Source organism: Catharus ustulatus, chromosome 1 (assembly GCF_009819885.2).
Source record: "Catharus ustulatus isolate bCatUst1 chromosome 1, bCatUst1.pri.v2, whole genome shotgun sequence".
Lineage (NCBI taxonomy): Eukaryota > Metazoa > Chordata > Aves > Passeriformes > Turdidae > Catharus > Catharus ustulatus.
The window spans coordinates 21,049,214-21,072,250 of record NC_046221.1 but is presented as its reverse complement, the minus strand read 5'-3'; the positions used below and the strand labels follow the sequence as shown (position 1 = coordinate 21,072,250).

The following is a 23,037-nucleotide window of genomic DNA, read 5'->3' as shown; positions in this document are numbered from 1 at the left end:
GATTGCTCATACAGAGAATAGCCAAGCACTAGGATGAGAAAAGCCCTGTAAAAAGTAAATATTAATAGAGACTGTTCTTCAGCAGCAGACTGGGAGTCTGGAGTCTAGATAGAGGGTTATCTTGTCTTTTTGATTCTATGGGTATTTCATCTGACAATTGTTTTTACTGGCACCTGGAGGTGTGGCTTGTCACAAGCTCACTGGAGAAATAGGTGACAGCTGAAACTTACTTAGTTCCAGTACAATAAAAATCCAGTTTGAGTTTCTGGTCTTTATCTTGACAGACCAGTGAAGGAAAAGTTTACTTCTTGCTATCTACTTGTTGTTCTTGAACATACAACTGTTTTTCCATTAAGAAATGCAGGCTCCTACAGAGTTCTTATTTTGTAAGAAGGCATATCACCTCCTCCACAAATCTTGGTGCTTTTTTTAACCTTCTGTTACTAAAAAGGGTTTTCCTGAGGAATGCATGAGAGGAAAGAAATAATCTAGCTGTTTAATCATTGAAACCTCACTTTGTTTGCTTGGGGCTGAGATTTTCTTTTCTAATCTCTAGTTTGCTTCCCATTTACTTACCTGCTGTAAGCTTTGAAGTTTGTTATCGAGACTCAGGATCTGCAAAAGAAATGTGAATTACATGGTGCTTAGTATGAGTGACCACAGAGGTACTTGCTGGATACTGGTAAACTCACAAAATATTTTCCTCTGAGAAAAGAGAACAGCTGGTATGTGAAACCAGGTGACAGTCAGATCCAAATGAGGCCTCATTCACTGAGATTTTGGTGGGTTTGGCTGTTCAGAAAATTACAGCTTGAATGTGTCCCAGCTTGGATTCACAGAGCAAGACTCAGTCTTGCAAAGATGTATTCAGGTGCTGAAAACCGAGAATGTGAATATTCCTGTGGGACTGTTCAGGTCCTCACATGTGTGAGAAGGTCTGGGACAGAGCACCCAAAGCCAGGAAAAGGCTCCTCACATCTCAGTGGGTTGTATCCACAAACAGCAAGCTGACACTGAATCACAGAATATGATGGATATATATTAGCACAATTTCCCTGAAGAAAGGTCTCTTACACTACAAAATATTTTCTTACCAGGAACTTGTAAAAAAAGACACTTAAATCAGGCAATGCTTTAAAAACTTTCTCATGGAAAAAAAATTTCAGGAGCAGGGAAGTGACAAAACTACTGCATCAATCTTTTCTTTTCACTGCAACCCCCTACAGCCCAATTTCATCTATGGAATGGGATGTCTGTGTAAGAACAATGAAAACATATATGTTCAATTTTCAGAATTTGTCCATAAGTATTAGAGGACATAGTCAGTACAGATGCTGGCAATGAATAAAGAAGAGCCACAGTAACTGGAAATTTTTGGGGGGATTTACAGAAATATATCCATTGTCTACAGATTTACTGAATAGGTATCTCAAAATTAAACCCAGACTCCAAGCTGATATTAAATAGGGACTTTGCTCCAGTTACCTAAACTGGGTCCAGAAATACTAAAACGAAACAGGTTGCTTAATATTATTGTGAGGAATGGAAACCTGGGAATGTTGGAGGAGGATAACATGAAGATATGACTCACCTTGGAGGTCAGCAGAGTAATCTGCTGGGATACGTTCTGTGAGGCACCACTGACTTTTTTAAGTTCTTGAATCTCTGTGCTACTCTCTCTAACCTAAACAACAGAGATAATATGAAACAAACTTTGACTTTTCAAAAGCTTAGGAAAGTTTAGTCCTTGCATGACTTTACTATTATAAAGTCCACTTAAATACAGAGAGCTCTACTACATACACAGTTTAATCTTTTCATTATCTTTTGTGAAGACATGATTACTTTACAAGTCTGCAATGGCTTACTTTCATATTAGACTGCTGATATAAATAATATAAAATAAAATACAAAACGTATCAAACAGTTGTGAAAACACTTTAGCTATTAATATGTAGAACTGAAAATGAAAACATATTAACAGAAAAAAACTGTATCACCTGACTGAAAAGTTCTGAAAGGTCTTCTTCATTAATTTTTACTTTCCCCAGTGGTCCAGTTCTAAATTCAATATTTTTGCTGGAGCCAGCACGGAACACTAAATTACCCTGCTCGGAGGATAAACGAGGCCTGTTGTGTATTGGGGAAAAAAAAAGGAAAAAAAAGAAATAAAAAGAGAGAGATCATTTAGTTACACATATCTGCCAAAGAATATGTAAAATAGAGCTGTAGTAAAGCCATTCTGCTCCCATTACCAGCACTTACAGGCCAACATATCAACAAATGCATTTGCAAGCAATGGTACTTACTGCTCATCATAAGTGTCTCTTTTCTGCCTCTTTTTTCCATGATGGTTTGGGTCACAGCTCAATCCAGTAAGTAACAACAACACAACTACAAGCCCAGGAGCAGGAGGAGCCCAAAGCATTGCTCTCCTCCAGCTGTCCTGCACTTGAAGTGAAACCTCCAGTGCTGGACTGGGCTGTTGTGAGCCCAGATGCCCTTTGCTCTCACACAGCTCCTCGTTCACAAGGTGCCCATCCTGCTGCCTTGTCTTGCAACAGTGAACTTTATCTCAGATACCTTAATTAAAGATTGACAGCATGCAAATCCCTTAGATATTAAATGCATTTTTCTCCTTTTGTCTTTTGGATTCAGGAGCTTTGAGAGATCATTAAACGGAATCTGCCTGTATTTTATCACTATGTCTTTGCCCTTTGTACAGCTGAGAACCCCTGTGTCCCTGAGCACCCTGTTATCTGCAGAAAGGGCTCTCCCACATGCTGCACCACAGGGGTGAAGGAGAGATTATTTGGCAGCACTACAGGACCTAAACTGTTACCTAAAGATCCCCAACCCCAAATGTAAAACTCACAGTGGCTGGCAATGAATATTTGTATTGAAAGAGAAGCTTCCAGTCAGTAATTTACTGGGCAGATGACACAAACAAGTCAGCAGCACTGAAGAGCATCCCATGGATTACAACAGCAAAGTACAATTTTAACTGAATATGGTTGCTCTGACTCAAGGGTGACTCAGTCCCCAGATGTTGAGGCTCAGGCTGCTGCTGCTGAAAGCCATGGGAGATTCAATGTCCCACCTCCCCTTTGCTTTTGTCAGAGTCTCCATATTCCTCTTGCACAAGACTGCTGTGCTTTGTTCTTCCTGCTTAGAGGAGCTCTGTGTGTTTCTTTCCTCATGCTAGGAGCTTCCTGATGTCCAGGTCCACCACCATTCTTTTTGACTGTCCTTTTTGCTTAGTAGATATTTTATTCAGGCTGCTCACATTTCAAAACTCTACTGAAGAGTAGCAACAGTTGTAGCTGTAACACCAGCATCCTTTAAGCCCCAGGCCTTCCTGGAAGCCATGGAGCCCCTGCACTTCCTAACCCTGCCCAGTCTTTCATTTACTTCAGCTTGTACTTATCACCTGCAGATGTCCCACAGATAAGTGGAACCTGCCCTGGAGCTGGGGGATTGAATGAACTTCACAGCTTTCACATATGGAAGCATTATGAGCTCAAAATAACCTGGGAAGAAATTTAATGTGGTGACAAAAAATACTAATGTCATCTCAAAAAAGAGAGGGATGCAGACTGACAACATGAATGTGAAGTCAGGACAGCCAATGTTTGTGGTGCTGCCACAGATAACGTGATCTTCACTGTGAACACCATAGTGTCTCAGGCTGTATCAGCTGTATCCCACCACTTTCCCAAAAACTAGATTTGAATTATATTTTATTACCCGTGTTTTCATAAACTTACCTTGGAATTCAGAACAGCACCAGCCTGCTGACCATGGCCCTTGTGCTCCCACTGGCTGTGATGCAGGTAACCCAGCAGTCACTGCTGCTGCCGAGGGAAGGGCGGTGGTGAAGCTCCTGCTGAACCCATGGGAGACAGCCCATCCCATGTACCTACTGGTGAGGTAGAAGAAGGACACCTCTCTGGATGTTCATCTGCTCTGTAGTAGGGAGTCTATTAGCTGTTCCCGCCAGAACAGAGAAACACAAGGAGAATTCTCCATGTGTTGTCCTTTACCAACGTGAGGGACAATATTTTCATAAAAATACAGAATTGTGTCCTTAGTTGTTGGAAATATGACTGCTCCACTCTATCCACATGAGCTATATTTTTTATATCAACTGAGAATATCTCCCTCCACCTTTTTTATATTTACTATTAGGCTTTTTGCTCTGAAACCTCTGTTCAGGAATAGACCAGCATAGACAAATGATCAATGCTCCTGTCTAGTCGCCCAGACACCTTCTGCCTCTGGGTATTGTGGTGTTGTCCATCAAACTGGTGCTCATGAACATTCTTCCTGTCGATTTTGAAGTCTTTCTGGTAGAGATTTTTTCTCTTTTTGTTTTGATTCTATTTTTGTTTTAACAGTTTACTGAGTTTGTGTAACTGTCAGTTGGATGTCAACTTGAATAAACTCCAGGCCAAGTCCACCTGCACTCCATAGCAGGCTGGCTGAATGTCTGTGTACTCCAGGAACTTAGTTTCACAAAGTCCATTTTATGCTAACAGTTTCCATCCTGGCCTTTGGCTGTGGCCCACAAAATCCTTCCTCTCCTCTATTAATTTTTTTTTGCACGCTGAGTATGCACCACCCCTGTCTGCCACCTGTCAGCTTTCGACTCAGGCTTCCCTTTCCAACTACTGAACTCCAATAAACCAATAACTAGTGAGCAATAAACCATAAAGGATGAAGACAAGGCTGGTAATGCAAGAAATAAGAAGAAATTCAGCTTCTCTTTCTGCTGGCTTTATAACTTAGAAAATGGTTGGCCTGAGGACCAGCTGATTTTGACTATGCACAGATTATAGGATGGAAAGAGAGGGTTGGACACCCACCTATTTGCATGACACACTACTTTCCATTTCCAGATTTTAGGTAATTTAGTCTTTATTCCTAGTGAATGCACCCTAGGCTGGCCAAATTGAGAAATCTGTAAACCTTCTCAAGGAGCGAAATAGCCTCCACACCTTCTAATTTTACTGTAATATATTGGCTTGAGACATCATTTTTGGAGAAACATAATGGAAAACATACAAATGTCTGGCTCAAAAATAGGGGCTGTTCTGTTCTTTCTAACAACAACAGTTGGCATGAACCTCTCCTCCTGGGACAGGTCATTCATTACCTTCCTAAGATGAAGGCTCAGAAAACAGCTCTAAAGAGCATAGGTTGTGTGCAGATTTGGCAAGAATAATGCAGTATTTGTCTCTAATTCTGGTTGAAGTTCATCCTGTAGTAGCAGGGACTACAACTTACCACCATCTTGTGTAGCTGTGTGAAATGAAATGGTAGTATTCTCTATTTCTCCAGCAGTATGTGCCTGCAATGCAAAGATGCTGGTGGAGAAGAGTTGTTGAGCCAACAAGAGCTGACTCAAATCATGGCCAAAAATTCAATATACATTAATTACTCCTAGGAAGTAACTCAAATGCATGTACATGACATGAGTTTTTGACAATGTTACATGTTTAAATGGAGGAAGAGCAGCAATTGGTGCGAATACAAATCTGGCTAACTTTTCAATAGAAGAATAAAAAATCTTTTTTATTCTCTACAGATGCAAAAAAAAGAGCAAACCCTGCTACTCAATTGTATCACTTTAAATATTTGCAAATAATTATAAATCTAGTCCATTGCTGGTTAAATACCAAGAAGAGCACATTGACATAAATTTTCCCTCAGCTAAGCTCATACCTCCCAGTACTTCTAGCTTTACTTCGCTGGATCCTCTTTCATCTTTCCTCTAATACTACTCTAGTGTTCAGAAGTGACACAAAACATATGAAGTCATAGTTACCTCCATATAACTGTGCAAATTCATGGTGTAAGCATGCTCCATATTGAACTCAGCATTTCCCATGTGTCCCTGCAGCTCTGAGACAACCAACAAAGTTGGTAACAGGTCCTGTGCAATGAATCAGCAAGCATGGAGTTTACATCAAACATGGGTGACTCGGAAAAACAACATTTCCCTTGCTGTTCCTTACCTATAAGCACCTATCATTATTCCTTCCCTCACTTCATAAGTGTCTGAAGAGTTTTATGGCCAGAGCATCTTCCCCAGGGGCTGCAGCTGCTGCAAACCTCCATTTCCCACACCCCTCTTTAAGGATTTCTTTTTCTTTTCAGTATTATGCCCTCTGATACCTGTTTAAGATTCTGCTTCCTCAACACCATTGATAAAGTTCATAAGTTACCTGCTAATGAAGTTAAACTACCGGGCCAGGAAATTGAGTTTTTCAGTTTTTAATAGCAAATGACAAAGCTAAGAGTCTTGATTTAGTTAACTACTTAAGCTGAAATTGATCTACTGTCCAAATTCTCCCCTTATGGATTCCTTTACCACAAGTAAGATTTAACACATTAGTTTTTACTTTCCTTATGAGACTTTTATTTTAGTTCTTCTTTCTGTTTTTTCTTCCTATGTGTTATTGTTTCTATAAACCGCTAACCACTGTGATGATTCCTGCTCTCCATTTCATTCCTTTTTGCAATTAGGTTAATGAAAAGCTACCAGTCAGTTGTATTGGCTTTGTTCTTTTCTACTGATTAGTCCTTTTAACACATTCCAATTGCTTTAACATATACTGGAGTTATTTTTAGGGACTTCCATTTGCATAGCCACTCCTCCTCATCAATAACTCTAAAGCCATGAATGGACCTGGTTGCACAACGTCCCTCAGATTTATTCCATTCTGTACTGCTGGCTTTTACCAAGAAGCTCAGCCCAAGTTATATCTGTAAAGCATTGATGCTGTGGTTACAACTACTGGCATTCTGTCACCATACCAAATAAGCATAAGTGTCATCGTCCTGGGCTAGAAAAGATCTATGCAGGTCAGTGGATCATCCAAGTCACTCTCCAGTGGCCAAAAGCAGATTGGAAATGAAGGGTACACGAAGGAGTGGGCACATACAGTACCTCCCCAAGGTACTCTCTTGGCCTCCAGTTATTTGCAGCTTGGGAACTTCTTCAGTCAGAAATCTACTTAGTACTCTCAAAGGTTTTTCTTAAATGAGCTTGTCCAGTCTTCTCCACAAGCTCCACAAATGTGCAAAGAAATTCTGAGAAGAATCCCATTTTAAGTGTATGATTTATAAACAGAATAAGATTTGTTTATTTTTAAAAATATATATGGGCAAACATTTGAACTAATCAAAACTATTTATTGCTATCTACATATGAGAAAATAAATCAGGACCATCAACATGCTTTGCTCTCCAAGTGCCAGGTGGCAATTTAAAAATATTTGAATTAAAACAGCCCAGTGCATGGACAAAAGCACAAGACAAACATGCTCTCACTGAAGCTGGGAATTCAGGATGTATTCCTGCATCGAAAATCAGAGATCTGGTTGGATCTGACATTCAATCCAACAACTCTCTCACTAAAAGTGTTGTGTTCCAGTTGATTTAAACCCTTCCAACTCTGCTTCTTGTTTCACCAGAGCTCTTACCAGAAGATTCCTCATCTAGATTCCTCCCACTATCAACAGGACCAGTTGGAGCAAACTCAAAAGGAACAATCCAGTTGTTTTGCCTTCACAGACTGCCTGGCCTTCTTGGGCCACTATTTCTTTTTTTTTAATGGCTGTATAAATTCCCTAAAGCTTACAATCAACTAAAGACAAAAACAATATAAATCTTGCTGTGGTCTTCACAATAACGTTTAAATTGACATACTATCACCACTCAGTATTTCATAAACTTCCCCTCATGAGGTTTTAACATGACAATAGCCATATTTGCACAGGCAAGGGAAAATGGCTACTGGAATTAATTTTGGGTTCTGTGTCTGCTTTTTTATGGTTTCACATTATTTTACCTTGGATATTTCTTTGACCAGTTCAATTTTATACAATATTTACATAAGACTGCTCAGAAATGCCTAGTGCTCTTAGCCAATCATTACTTAATGTCCTCCTAATCCTTACTAATATGTCATATTCTTTAAACACCATGTAGAAAAAAATACAACACTTAAGTGGTTGTAAACACATAGGAAACAAAAGATATTAAACTGCAAAGGAAAATAAGTATAATTCAATATTTATAGAAGATTTCAAGTGTTAAACTTTAGTATTAACAGCAAGGAAATAGAAGAGCCAAAGGAGGAGCTGAGAATTGAATAGTTCATCCTTGAGATGTAACAAATATTTTCTAAATCTTCCATTTATTTTAGAAATGTGTGACAACTGTTAAAACAGAATTGTAGTCATTGAAGTATTAGGTCTGTTCAGAGTTCTATTGAAATGTCTCTGTCAAAACCAAAATGGGCTTTCCCATCTAAATTTAAGAAATAGTTATCACCAATCACCAAAGTTTTCCCAGACTGTAATACAGAGATTTCTAAAAATCCTTATCATTCTCCTAAGGAAGGATCAGTCAAAAGTGAGATAAAAAAAGCCTCTGGACAGAAGCCTTCTATTCACTGCATTGAAGGATGCACCTCCACTTACAATATCAAAAAATACTAAAACTCACTGTGTTAAAAAATTTTATTTTAGTAATTTTGCTGCTAGACAGGCTTCTTCTTCAGTACAGGGAAACTCCAGACTAACTCAGATTCAAACTAGCTGGTATAGGGAAGATTTTTGTAAGTCAATCTGCAAGCTTCAAAAACAACTACATAAATATAACATCACCAAATATGACACCATTTTTCTCAGTGGAAATTCTCAAGTTTGAGGGAACACAACCACATCATCTCACTCAGGTAATGAAACATAATTAAAACGTGCAAATCAATGAGGTACAATATCAAAAATCAGATTCTGGGAATCTCCCTCCCTTTCCAAGCTGTTTTCCAGATTTTACTTCTTCACCTTTCAGGTGCTTTTGTAATCACACTTCATTGCTGTGAAAATGCTTAAGCTGAAGTTGCAAAGTACAGCAGTGATGTTGGCTGCAAAGCACTTAGGATTAGGAGACTGCTTGGAAAAGGAAGCAACGTGATCATCACGTGAGGTCAAGCAGATACAACCCAACAGAACTCAGTAAACCAATCTATTAATGACAAACCAAGGGGATAAGCAGCAGTAACTCAATTTAGCTGCACCGGTATTACAGAGTTAGCAGGAGTAAAATACACAAACACATATTTACAACTCTGAATTCTTTACATTTTTTTCCTTCAGAAACAGCTCAATTTAGCAAACAGATTCAGTCTCCACAATCACATTGAATTAAAATTCACTGTCAATATGTAACAGGCTCTCTATTACTGCATCAGTTTTAGGTGCAGCTGGGTAGGTTTCAATTTACATTTCAACACTGCTAACTTACAAGTGGCATATAAAGCATTAAGATATGTTCTACACATAAAGGAATTGAAAATTATTTGTAAATAGTGATAGTTTTCCAAATATCACTACAGTGAAGCAGAATGAATAGACTATTTATATGGTTCAGAAGAAGGAAACTCCATACACATCAAATTTATACCCTTTGTTTTCATACTAATGTTTGGAACATACTAGATAGCAACAGATCTTCATACTACCCCATTTCTCCCAAGAATAAGACATACAGCTACTAGTTATTTATCTGGCTGATAAATCTACACAATAACCATTGTGTGTATCGGTAACCATGGTTCACTGTCAAAACCACACCTGCTCTTTGCAGTTTAGTAGCCAGCACAGCAGTACTTTTTTGCCATTTCAGTACTACAATTGACCAGGTGAGAACAGAGGTCAACCTCATCTTTCCCTAAGGCTTTGTCCAGAGAACTTTCAGTAGAAACCATTTCCATTTCTCTGTTACAGCTGGAACAGCCCAAGTAGTCAATATGTGCTGGAGAATCAGACAGGCTGAAGTAGGTCAACCCAAGCTTTTCCTGGTTTAACAGTCCACAATCAACATGCAAATCAAGACTGAATGAAGAAGAAATATCCAAGAGCCAGCATAAGATATAGCTGTGTGAATTTATCTACATAAATTTATTTTGAAATTGTTTTCAGGACTACAGAAGATGAAAGTAGATGCAGTATCTCTACAGTAGCTCTGCTCCTTTTGGTCTTCACTTTCTGCTGTACTACCAAGCCCAGATGGAACATACCATGACTGTTCCTGTCATTCCATGGGTGTGGGAGAGAGAGAAGAAAACTCATTAATTTTCAGGATTGGCAAATTTAAATTACTGCTTAGGTGCACAAGAACTAGGATCAACTACAAAATCCTCCTGTCTTCTGGCACATAATCTCCCTAAGGATGCTTACTAAGCATCATCTTGCCTCTTCCCCACTCAAGCGATTTATAATCCAGATAGATATCAATGGGAAAATCCAAGCACATGCTTCTTTAGAGAGCTTTCAGTTTTCCCATCATTTTCTCTATTATTTCTGAGGCACTGAACTCACAGGACTTGATTACAAACCCAATGAGTCCAGTTTTACGAAGCACTGTGCAGCGGTAGCATACGGGATGGCCACATGCAGTGGTTTCACCTCAACATACACTCCCAACCCCAGTACTGCTACCAAGATTTGTCAAGAAATTTTCAGAAGAAGCTCATACAGTTTTTCTCTAGTTCTTATGTCTCATGAACCTAAACATGGAGCTTTAAAAATTTTTTAATGTCTTTTACACATAGGTCTTTGGTAAGGAGCAATGATCTTGAATAATATGAGAAGAGAAACAGGAAAGTTATTGTCAGACCTGTGATAATCTTAAAATGTTTTCCTTCAGCTGCACCTAAACAAATAATTCCAGACAAATATAGTTGGGTTCCAGAATCCTACAAGTATTCAAAGAAGATGAGAGAACCATAAAGGACAACACTACATCTTAAAAATTGTATAGAAAATACTGAATTTAATAATTCCATGAGGTACAAAAATCACACGAAAATTTCAGGTCATATATACAGAAAATCTTTTCAGAGTGGATCACTTACATTTAAAGAGAAAGACATTTTATATGTAGAACTTGGTCTCTGTACCTAATTAAAACAGCTTTGACAGTTTCACACAGTCCTGAGAAAATGGTTTTAAGGCAAAAAAAAAAAGTATTATCCTTTCTCACTGAAGTATTTGCATATGTTGCCGTTTTTCATTTTGCAAACTAAAAAGGACATTTAAATAAAGCAAATAAGTCCTGTAAACTGCCATTTAAATAAAACACACAGTTCAAATCCATCATGAATGCAAGTAATTAAAAATATATTGAAACTGTTCAGCAAAATGTCTGGACAAATATCTTGGTAAGCTCTGGTTTTTGTCCAGGTTCCATCAGCTTTCTCCTAAAAGATGGAAGTATTTGTCTGTCACCAGTCCATATGCATCAGTTTCAGGTTCTAAATTATTCAAGTAGAATGGAGATCAGTTTTGCCACCACGTGTACATTGAGACTGTTTCCCAGAAGACGATAGCATTGCTTTACTGTAACCTTTTCAGGAAAACCTAAAATAAAAACATATAGTGCAACATCACTAGTTTGGGTTTGTTTCTATATTTTAGTCTATTTTTTTTTCAGTGAACATTTCTTAGTGCAGTTATCACAGATCGCAGCAGGATTCACCCTCCCTCCAGCCCCCCCAAGAAATTCACAAGGTTACAAAACCAATTCAAAACCAATTCATTGGATTTGTATCAGTTCTTCTATTACCAATACTGCCATCTCTAAGGTTTCACAAGAAGCTTCAAAACATTCCTCTATTGTGTAACTACTGCTGATTTACCTTCCCTTCAGAGAACTCAAAACACCCAGCAGTCTCAGGGAGGGGCAGCAGCACTAAATCCCTGCACAACTGCTACTCTAGATAACATCCACAGAAGAACATGGCCACAGCAGAAAGAAAATGTGACAATTCTACAGATGGACTAAACTGCACTTCTCAATAAGCTTTGTATTGTACTTCCCACATGATCCCCCCTAAAAGCTCAGGCAAATCACAAGTCTCAGTGCAATATACCACCCATAATGAGCAAGGTTTATACAGTGAGGGATTAAGCAGATGAACAATTTTCCATGTAATTCAATGCCAACCCCATTAAACACACTCAGAAATACAGTCAGCATCAGAAATGTCCTTCCCATACTAAGTGCATGGCCTGGCAGAAAGAAGGGAGCACCACTAAAAATGACACCAGCCCAGGCATTGTGAAAGGGCTGTGTTGTGTACTGACTACCAAGCCCCTGAGAGTGAAGCAGTTTCGAGAAGCCAGCTGATCTGCTCTGTCCTTGCTTGCACTCTTACCTTATTCCAACTGTGAGGTAAAGTACATTTGCTTTAACCTGACTGAAAGATGAAGAGCAGTGGTGACTTAACTGTTAGGGTCATATAGTAAACTGCTGAAACTTAGCCACATTCCATTATTTCATCATTCCCTAAGAAGAAACACCCAACTTTGACTCAAAGGTCATCACCAGCCCAGCTAGCTCAGATGCACAAGCATAGTGTGAGTGCAAGTACTGATATGTATGCTCTGAGATTTTCACAGCTCTTCAGAAATTCTCTTCCAGAGAGAGCCCAGAAGAGAATGGTGGTTGTTGAGCCAAAAGGAGCCTCTGAGGAGGAGGTGGTGTCTGGGAGGAGTTGTTCCATCCTTCTCTGCCAGTTTTTAATGCCTCAAATGTGGACTGCTTTGGTAAACACATCTTCTGCCAGCTCCATCCACTCTGCCCAGCTTCTTGGCACTTACATTTGGGCAACCATTTTTCTGTCTTTGGAACAATCACTTGTACTCCCACACACACACTTCCTTAGATGGAGTTTTCACATTCCATCGAAGAATAAGGTACAGAATAAAGACATTTTAAAAGTGTACATGAAAATAAATGTGTATTTATGTATATCAAATGTATCACACACACACACACATGCACTTACAGCCCAAGACGCCTATCTGAATCTTGAAAATGTCAGAATTTCTCCTTCTACCTTCTAGCAACCAAAAGCCAAGAATTAATTTTCAGAACTCATGGCTTCCTTTATCCCAAGTCTTCTCCCTCTGACTGTTAACATTGTCTTGTACTTTCTATCTTAGCTCCAGAGTGGCCTAAATCAGGTCAGATTCAACAACTCCTAGTATGCTGGCTCTTGCTGCACAGCTCTCACTGTAGCATTTATGTACCTGAGGACACTGAGTTCTTAACAGCATGTACTTCCCCACCATGCTGGCTTTTATTTCCTAAAAGCTTGCATACATTGCTAATAAGAAAAATGGAAAACACATCCTGACATTACTCTCATGAAAGCAGGTCACAGGTGCAAGAACGCTCTGTTCACTTTTAATGATATTGCTGTGGGACCCACCAGAGTGACTAAGACAAATGACTGCAGTATTTCATTGAACTACAGTGCAATTACTATTTATATATTTAGATGTTAAAAGCACAAATAAATCTGGTCATGTTAAGAATGAACAATGACTTTAACTCTGGACCTCACATATTAGAAAAGGCCATCAACTTCTTAAAATGCAGAACCATTTAGACAAACACTTTTCTTCTGATGATACTGTAGCTGCACTAGTAACAGCATCTGTTAAAAGGCTCCTGACAGTCTGTTCACATAGTTTTCAGCTTATAGTTTCCTCATTCTTCAGTTTCTTGGACCAGCATCATATTTGCAGTGGGTAAATTTCCAAGCTTCATGGTTTTGAAAATTTCAGCCTAAATGTGGCTGTCACTACAGAACACGGTAGCAGAGAACTTATAACACATTTTGTTCTGAAAATACTATATTTCACAATAATTACTGGAATTTTAGCATGGGAGAAATGCTGTCAGGGAAACACCCTTTGCTGCAGCCATAAATATATCCACTTTAAAAAAAAATCCAGAGCTTTCAAATTCTCAAAAGAAACTGAGATTACAGTACCTAAATTCACTAAAGATTTTCATCAGCCTAGAGTCAAGTAACACTTTTTTAAGCAAAAAGTGGGAGAAGTTTTAAACACAGAGAAATGTCAGACTTGTGACTCAGTGCATGGGGAAATGCATGTTCTGCCTATGACTAAGGAGTATATGTGAGAGGAAACCACTGAATGAGAGAGAGGCTTGCTTTATGTGTCAGCAAAGTTGGAAAAGCAGTCCAGAGAGGGAACAGCAAGAACTGTAAAACATTTATAACACTAACTGCCATAATTATGGCAAAAGGGTACTCTCCTCTTAGAGGTAGACTCCCAATCAACAAAAGACAGGTCTGCTAAACAAACACATTGTACGTGGTGATGATCTGGATAATCCTCAAATTCAGTGGTGATGATCTGGATAATCGTCAAATTCAGAAGCCTGACTTGTCTTCAGAGTTCAGTTCTTGTTTGCAAAAATGTTGAACCTCACAGGTGTCTCTGCAGATGAATGCTGAATAGAAAGCACTATGAAATTATAAAAGTCTGGTTCTGCTCACCCAAAAGTAATGGAGTCTTCCAAACATAAATTTATCCACTGTCTCAGTTGTCTCTTTGTAGAATACAAGCAACATTAACCCTATTGCACCTCTCAGTAATGTTTGCAGAGACTGATGTAACAGTGGAAAAACTCTGACTGTATTTAAAAAAAGAAGAGAAAATGGGCAATTTTGTACGCAAAAGAGACCTTGAGCAACATGATAAGCCTATACAAGCCCAATCCAGCTCTGTTAAGTTCAAGGATCTTGACATCAGCCTACATGAATATGGAACAGTGCTAAAAGGCTGTCTGCAGATAGAACAGATCCATTAAAGAAGAGAGGCTATGAAAATACATTGCATGTTGATATGTAACAGCACACACTTGCAAATACTCATGAACATGTAAGCTTAGTACTGCCAACTCTAGTTTCACTGTACAATCTTGATAATTTTCTCCAAATGTAGCAATTTCGAATATAACAAGTAATAAATTAAAAAACCAAACTAAAACTGTGAAAGAAAGAAATACATAGAAACAAGTCACATTTCTCAGAAAACTCTAAGTCACTGAGGAAGTCAAAGCAAACTATAACAAACTACTCAAGGTCAATGCTGTCTTGTTTGAGCAATCTGGTTTGGTGGAAGAGGGTTGGAAACAGATAATCTTTAAGGTCTCTTCAAATACAAACCCTTCCATCATTCCATGGATGCTTTTGCTGCTGAGTGACAATAAATTGATCTGATGTGATGTCAGCAGGACAGTTTCTTAGCAGATAGTAACAGCTACACTTTCCTGTTTGCCCTTTTTTACAAAGAGAATTCTGATTAATTTACTTCAGGTTTAATTCTTGTCAATGTGTATCCAGTGTACTGATAGTGCTGAGTCTTGTTCCTTGACTCCTTCTTCCAAAAAAAAAAAAAAAAAACACTTAGAAAATTAAGTTACTGGCAAGGGCTGCCTTTTCCAGAAAATAGAGATGGCTTAATAGATCAGTTACTCCTCAACAAAGAGCTACCCATATCTGAAATTCCCTGTCAGCAGCTGTGAATGTGTGGAAGGGAGAAAGCAAGCAGCTCAAACACTGAGAACCACAAACAGACTTCCTAAGCTGGCAGGATATGTTGATTTACCACAGTTGTGAGTAACACTGGCTGCTGAGTAAATAGTTTCAACTTTAAACAAAGGTATTCCTTCATTGCGCTTCACTACAGAGCATTTTGCATGCCAAAACCTTCTCCTTAGCTTATGGAGATGAACCTCACCACAGAAGCTGGCTCTTATAAAATGTGAAAAAAACTAGTGGAAATTAAGCCAAACAACAAGAATCAGTCAATCATAAGAACTGAGCTGTCTGAAAAAAAATTCAAAATAAAAATATTGGATTAGTCCCAGTAAAAAAAAAATAGATTGGCATTTCTGAAGAATAATGTAGAAGCGGGTATTTTGCAGCACATACCAAATTCTGAAGGGAATCCATGAAGATTTGCTATTTCTCTTGGGGTGAAGTACCTCAGTTTTAGTGTTGACAATTTCATAAGCTTCTCTTCTTCTGGTAACTCATCAATGTGTTTAAACACTGATTCAAGCTATGAAGAATATCAAAACCAAGAAATATGACTGGTGCAAGCCAACTATGTAAAATTTACAGTCACATCTTAACATAATATTTCCTTAATTAATTTCCTCAATTATCAAAGTGACAAAGACAATTGCATATTTTGCTTGAAAGTGTCATTTGCATTTTTTTTTTGCAACCAACATCTAACACATGAACTTTCAAGAAAAAAATCAGTGTTGCCATAAATTTCTTCCTCCAGTTCCAAGCTATACTTAGTGGAGCAATCAAAGAATAACCATTTGTTAATGACAAAGGACAGTGATTCAACAGAACTCAATAACAGACCATTCATACAAATTAAGCTGTGTGGATGCAGCTGTTTTAATATACCTGCTTTGAGATTATCCTGAATTCCAGAGCTGCATTCCTCTTATGCTTGGAAATGCCCTATAATATTAGCAAACAACACAGAAGTGCAGGAGGAGGGGCTTGTGTACAACACAGGCTTTGTGAAAAGTATCTTTGATTGCTGATTAACCAGTGCTTTTATTACCTTCCCCAATACCTAAATACCACTTGGTCATGGACTTAGTATCAGCAGTAGAACTTTTCAAAATACCCTTCACAGATTAATAATTTTGAAATTCAAACATGATAAACATCTGACAGCATTTACTGAATTAAATGCTTAAAAAAAGAAGCCCTTTGATTCATAACACTGTACTGTAGGTTCTCCATAGAGCTAGTAATTTTTAAGGTTTTCACATACCCCTGTGAAACCTCTGTAAGACATGACAGATAATAAAATAATAGCACCTCATATTCTCGTCCCAGAAAGACACAGATATGATTTTGGTCTAAACAAACTGCTGTCTAGGAACACATAATAAACCAATTGGAAACTCAGTTGCCATAAAATGTATATTTAAAATATTTTTTCATTATAATATTTACAATAACAAAGGAGAAGACAGAAAAAACCCCCAAAGTTTGATAAAAGTCTCAAGTTTTAAAATCATTCTTTCTAATATGTTAGATTACAGTAATTTCACGAATACAAGCCGCACCAATTTGACCAAAATTTTGGTGGAAACCCGGAAGTGCGGCCAATATTCCGGGGCGGCTAATACATGAACAATATTCTAAAAGCTGCCAACACGGAAGTGAGAGCCCGCGGCAGCCCCAAGCCAAGCTGGACCCCGGCCGGCCCCGACAGAGGTGGGAAAGCCTGGCAGAGGCGGGGCCAGCAGTGTGGGGGGCGGGCGGCAGAGCCTGGGCCAGCAGGGCGGGGCAGGGGGGGTGGCAGAGCCTGAGCCAGCAGGGCGGGGGAGCCCGGGAGAACTGGGGCTAGCAGTGCAGGGGAGCATGGCAGAAGCAGGAAGGCCGGCGGGTGGGGCTGCCTGGCAGCGGGGGAAGCCCAGCAGAATCGGGGCCAGCAGCGTGGGGGAGCCCGGCGGTGCGGGGGCCTGCAGTGCCGGCCAGGGCGAGGAAACGCGGCGGCGGTGCAGACGGGAGGGGGCGGCCGGCGAGCCTGGCGGCGGCGGCGCAGCCCTGCCGGCCGGGCGAGCGAACGCGGCAGCGGGGCGGTGCTGACGGGAGAGGGGGGCCAGCGAGCCCGGCGGCGGCGGCAGCACCACCCGGCCAGCCCCGCTGAGCCGTGGCGCTGAGCTGGGCCACCCGGCCCCATCGGCAAGCATGAGCGGGCCGAGCCTGCCTGGCCCCGCCCCGAGCCAGTAAACCCCGCTATGCCGCGATCCTGTTACTAATTGGCCAATTTGTGAAAGCTGCGCACGGATTCTCGCGACGAACGAAAGTGCGGCTAATATTCGGGGTGCGGCTTATCTATTGACAAAGACAGCAACATTGTCGAGGCACCGGAAGTGCGGCTTATACTCCGTGCGGCTTGTATTCGTGAAACTACTGTACACACTTACCTGTACATCTACTGCTGTCTGCAGAACTGAGCCAGTCCCTTCCACATAGTGTCCATACCTTAACAACAACAACAACCTTAAATTAGTATTTTCACTATACTTCATAGCATTGACAACTGCAAAGGTGCAGGGAGGTTACTTAGGTTCCTTTGCCTTGATGAACAAACAGCCCCCAGGATAGATAAAGCAGAAGGCCTTGTTACAAACTCTGCTAATCCCTGGAGTGCAGTACCCTCTGAATGTGCTCTTTGGGGATGAGTCTGCCCATCCACACCAGCGCCCTATACATGGCTACTACACAAAGCCAAGGAATTCAAGCATAGGATCACAAAAAAAAAAAAATCTGCATTGTCTAAAACAATTTTACATTATGGCAAAATGTGTTAAAGGTCAAATGATCCCAGGGGTTCAAATTAGCTCCCCTTATTAAAAGGAGAACCACTAGTGTGAGCCTCCAGCTTTCATGTCAAAGCATTTGGAAAAAAGTGGTTGAGTCAGGTTTAACTTCTGGTTGCTTGTGGATTTTCCACTGAAGTAAGGGCAATGGCCAGGCATTTATGCAGAGCAGTAGAAGAAAGAAAGAAGAAAAAAAAATAAATCCAAGTAAATAGTAAGTAAACTTCCATTCTGAAACCTATGATAGTTGTTCTGCATTGTGGTTGATTGCTTAACAACATGGTTACTCTTCTGTAGTCTCATCAAGGCTTTCATTTAAATATAATTACGGGTTTTCAGAAACATGCTCTGTTGGTCCAACTGCAGCAGTTTGATAATTCTGAACAGAAAGAGAGTGAATCAAGACAACAGATGGCTTTGCCCTGTGGAAGAACTTCAGAAGATCCCCTGTGTTAGAGGGATGTGGTCTGCAACAATTGTTAACAGACACTCTTCTTTAGTTTTATCTCTAAAACTGTAAAGACAATTATAAAGGTCTTTTGTTCCACTTGGGACCCATTCCTAAAGCATGGCACAAGTTATGTTTCAAGCCTCTCTAATTCCACAGTGAATAAAAGAATACTCTCCCTTCAGCACAAACACAATGACCCAGCACGGCTCAATCTTGAGTATTTCATCCTCAGCTGAAAAAGCTACAATTAGTTCTGCCAAAACCAGTCAGAGCAGCACTCATTTTAGAACAAACTCTTCCTCAGGATCAGAAGATCTAAACACTATTACATATTAAATATACATGGAATCCAACTGTTTTGTAAATACATCATCTTTAATTGGTTAGTTGCATTCTGCAAATTCCCTAACACAAAGTTGAACAACGTAACACACACAGCACTCAGGAATCCTCATCCTCCTCCTCTTATATAGCATCTGGTAATATTTCAGTTTACTATAACTTAGCCAAAAAAAATAAATGGGGTAAAATTCAAAGTGGTATTGGAGAGTTTTATTGGGAGAAATAAATACTCCTGTCTAAATAACTGGCACTAGAGTACAGAACTCCTCCTCCTCCCCACAAAAAAAATCCAGTTGGTGTCCATGTGCTTTGACAGCCATGTGTGCGCATGTGTGCATGTGTTGCTTTTTTAATACAAATGTGGGCATATGGTAATGTCATGTTGGCTGGATTGTTATTAATTATTATTGAAGCTGCTGACTACAGAAAAGTTAACATTCCTACCTTAGACCTGGAACATAATTAAATTTTGTCACAGTAAAAAAATGATGTATTGATTTTCTGACATTTCATTACACGTTATAATGAAAGACATTGGCTTAAGAAATTAGTCTTCAATTTTCATTTGATTCAAGATTCCCTCCCTCTTTTATTTCTGTAAGCTTTAAAAAGGTAATTTCATTTCATACATGTATTTTTTCTGGGTATACTGTGCAAATTTCCACACAGCAAGAAAGCTTTTCTGCAATTGATATCTGCACTATTTTGAAAGGTATCACTTCTCTTGTCAATAGCACATCAAAAATTTAAAGTATGTCCACAAGGACTATATTTAGAGACATTAGATCTAATTTTCATTTCCTCTGCCTTTTAAAATAGTTGATTTCCTTTCAAAACTTCAGCCACCACATACTCCAAAGAGAAAGCATGGTGTTGGTGGTCTCACTGATCTCAGCAACCATTCACTGAGTGCCCAGGAATTCAGTGTCAGAAGGGCACACAGAATTACCTGCTTGATCTCTCACGCATTACAGGCCATTACATTTTGCTGTATACTCCACCAAGACCTTTCAAAACACATATTGGTATAGCAAAAAATCACTGATTAACTATTAGTGTTTGAGGTCTGTGAATTAGCAAGGACTAGAGAAGGCATACCCAGATTATCTCCATCACATGAACCTTGTTAGAAATACCTGAAAACCAAAGAGAAGACAGGGAAATTTTTCTCCCACTCTCAAAGCTGATGGCAACTACAAGAAAGATACCAGACAGGTATAGCAGCAGAGGGATTCTCAGCACTACCTGGAGTGCTGTTCCACCCCATTCAGGGGTCTTTTTCTTAGATCTCAAGCTTCAGAGAAAAAAAAAAAAAACCCTGAACTTCTGAAACAGATACAGCAGGGACTTTTCTTGGCCTCAGAAAGTGATTTTAATGAGATGCAATTATAAACCTTCTCTTAATGCAGAGCTGTAAACGAGATGATTGCATTGAGAACCATGTTGGCAACCTTCCTTCCCAAAGGCTCTTGAAAAACAGAACAAAGATGGCACATCAGACAAAACTACCACCACAACTACCTCCACATCAGCAGAGGGATAGGAGTCACGTTCCCCAGGGGTCAGATTTCCCACCACTTTTACAGAGACTTGATATTAACTATTCAGGAGCCTCCTTCAGTGTGATGTTGATAAACATGACCACAAACTACCATGACGTATTCCAGTGAAACCACAAGGGGCCAATTTCTTTCGATGACACTTAAGGCATAGTAAGACACATCAGACACCATTCTGGCTGAGGGTTTTTCTGACTATTCTAATTAAGAAAGAGATTCCATGAGACACTGACTCCCCCTCAACTCAAAAGAGTGAGGGCAGAAAAGGCACGAAGATATATATCGATAAGACTTGAGGGAAGGCCTTTCCTGCTGCACAAATTTCAAACTTCTGAAATTCTTTTTTCTTCTTCTTCTTTATTGCTTAAATTTTAAAAATTGAAGAAATCTGAAGGAATTCTGTCATTCTGGCAGCATAATTTCTACTAATTAAAAACCAGTTACAATTAGCTTTAATCCTCATCCAAGCCATTTTATTGAAGCACTCAGCAAATTCAAAAAACCGATCCAATTCGAAAAATATAGCGGTATTAAAAATTCCCACAAATTTGCAGGCTCCAACTGGAATGTTTTATTACAAATGCATTTAGTGGAAAAGCTCCTCACCAGCTGTCCATAGAGTTTCAGAACACTCACCAACTTCTAGAACTAGAACTTAAAATTGCAAAGTACAAATCAGAAAACTACTAGACAGAAAAGCACTAATGTTCTGCTCCATCAAATACGATTTGTAATGCAGCAACTTAACTGGTTTCATGAAGCTATTCTGATCTACATAGCTGAAAAATCCAAGAAATCAATAAAGTGTACACTGGAGACAGATTTAATGAGGAATGGATCTGTCATGCGTGACACTTTGTAACTTCATTGAGCAATATAAAGAAATTCATTAATGAATCAGCACTATAGCAGTCTACTGGAACCATATTTCCGCAGGGGTAATTAAGCTTCTGTGAAGGTCAACAACAAATGGCAACTGTCTTTTGTGAATGCCTTTTTGGAGTGGGCACATGATGTTCTGCCAGACAGATTCTCATGCAGGCATTCCACTGGACCAGCAGGCACACTATATAAGGAGATTTCTTTCAAAGGCCTAGGATTTTTTGATGAAACATCTCCCTATGATTTTACAGGACACAAACAAGAAAATACAATTTTAGGACAATATTTAGCAAGACATTTTCTTGCCAACTTACCCTTTTGTAAAGCACGTGGATCTCCGGCAGGTGGGTTTAACAATGTCTAACAAGAGAGCATACCGCAGTAAGGACTTTGGGGGTAAAAAATACTGACTCATTTCTTCATTTTCCTCTTCCAAGAAGTCTTTTAGCATTTGAATAGAGGAATCATTATCCTGATTACGTTTCCTTTCCATTTCTTCTACTGTTTCAAGCTTAAATAGAAAGGTCTCTTTTGGTAAACTCTTCTTGCTGCTGCAATCTGGACCAATGTTTGGACCCAGATCCTTCTCTTCAGAGGACAAAGAAGAACTGGTCTCACCCTCTTTGTCAGCAACTTTTTCCTTGAGTAAATCTTCTGGATCCTGATTTGGGAATCTTGTCAATATCTAAGAGGACATTGTGACAAAAATAAAATTAAAGAACTGAATTTAAAAACAACTTGACAGCCAACCATACAGTGAATAAAACTTCTTCAGAGATGCTCAGAATAAAGCAAGTAACCTTTAGATGTTATTTTCATGAAGATTTCAAAAACACTAGCATTGAGATTAGCTGACCTATGGGCAATGATGTCAGAACAATCTCAAATAATTGCTTTTGCAAAAAGACCTTTCCAAGTGTGTAAAAAATGTAGCAGTATGACCTGTTTTCTAGCCCACTATCAGCCTAGAAAACTCATCTCCCAACTGTTTAAAGCCATCTAAGCCACAGACATGCACATCAGTCCTCACAAAGTTCAATATCCAGGCTGAAATAAGGAGACAGAATTTAACTTTTGGAATTGGAATAACTCATTCTTTTTCTCCATTCATCAACACACATCACTAAATTAAAAATTTTACCCTCAATCTTCATGAAATGAAGCAAATTCAAGTAACACAAATAGACTCACTTGACCAGGAGCTTGAAAGGAAAATGGTTCTTGGTGAAGCTTTGCAATTAGAAAATATCGCAGTCTAGAATTTGGAATGCCAAGCTGTAATCAAAATTCAGAAACCTTTAGTCCATGTGAGAGTAGAGAAAAGGTGGTCTATAGCATCATACAAGTTATCTGCCATTACATGCAAAACTGTAACATACTTTGTGACTTCAGAGACACCAGTATTCACAGAATCAGAATCCATAAAATGGTTTGTGTTGGAAGGGAACTTGAAGGTCATCTAGTTCCAAGCCCCCTGCTGCAGGCAGGGATACCTCCCACTAGACCAGGTTGCTCAGAGCCCCATCCAACCTGGCCTTGAACATT

At 39.4% G+C, this 23,037-nt stretch overlaps 2 protein-coding genes across 3 annotated transcripts in view; both read right to left on the bottom strand.

The window, feature by feature from the left end:
- The window catches only part of CUBN (cubilin), a 152,972-nt gene extending 147,680 nt beyond the window's left edge, over positions 1-5,292 (bottom strand). The window contains exons 1-3 of the mRNA XM_033076268.1: positions 5,287-5,292; positions 1,592-1,684; positions 577-615 (exon numbers count right to left, since the gene is read on the bottom strand). Coding sequence (XP_032932159.1) covers positions 577-615; positions 1,592-1,684; positions 5,287-5,292 — 138 coding nt within the window. The remainder of the gene's footprint in view (positions 1-576; positions 616-1,591; positions 1,685-5,286) is intronic.
- A 5,533-nt stretch (positions 5,293-10,825) lies between these two features.
- TRDMT1 (tRNA aspartic acid methyltransferase 1) overlaps positions 10,826-23,037 on the bottom strand; it is a 28,756-nt gene continuing 16,544 nt past the window's right edge. For both annotated transcript variants that reach the window (XM_033068967.1, XM_033068975.1), the window contains 5 exons: positions 22,684-22,767; positions 21,807-22,177; positions 17,863-17,920; positions 15,827-15,956; positions 10,826-11,432 (listed from right to left, as the gene is read on the bottom strand). In XM_033068967.1, the coding sequence (XP_032924858.1) occupies positions 11,332-11,432; positions 15,827-15,956; positions 17,863-17,920; positions 21,807-22,177; positions 22,684-22,767 (744 nt within the window). In that variant the 3' untranslated portion in view covers positions 10,826-11,331. The remainder of the gene's footprint in view (positions 11,433-15,826; positions 15,957-17,862; positions 17,921-21,806; positions 22,178-22,683; positions 22,768-23,037) is intronic.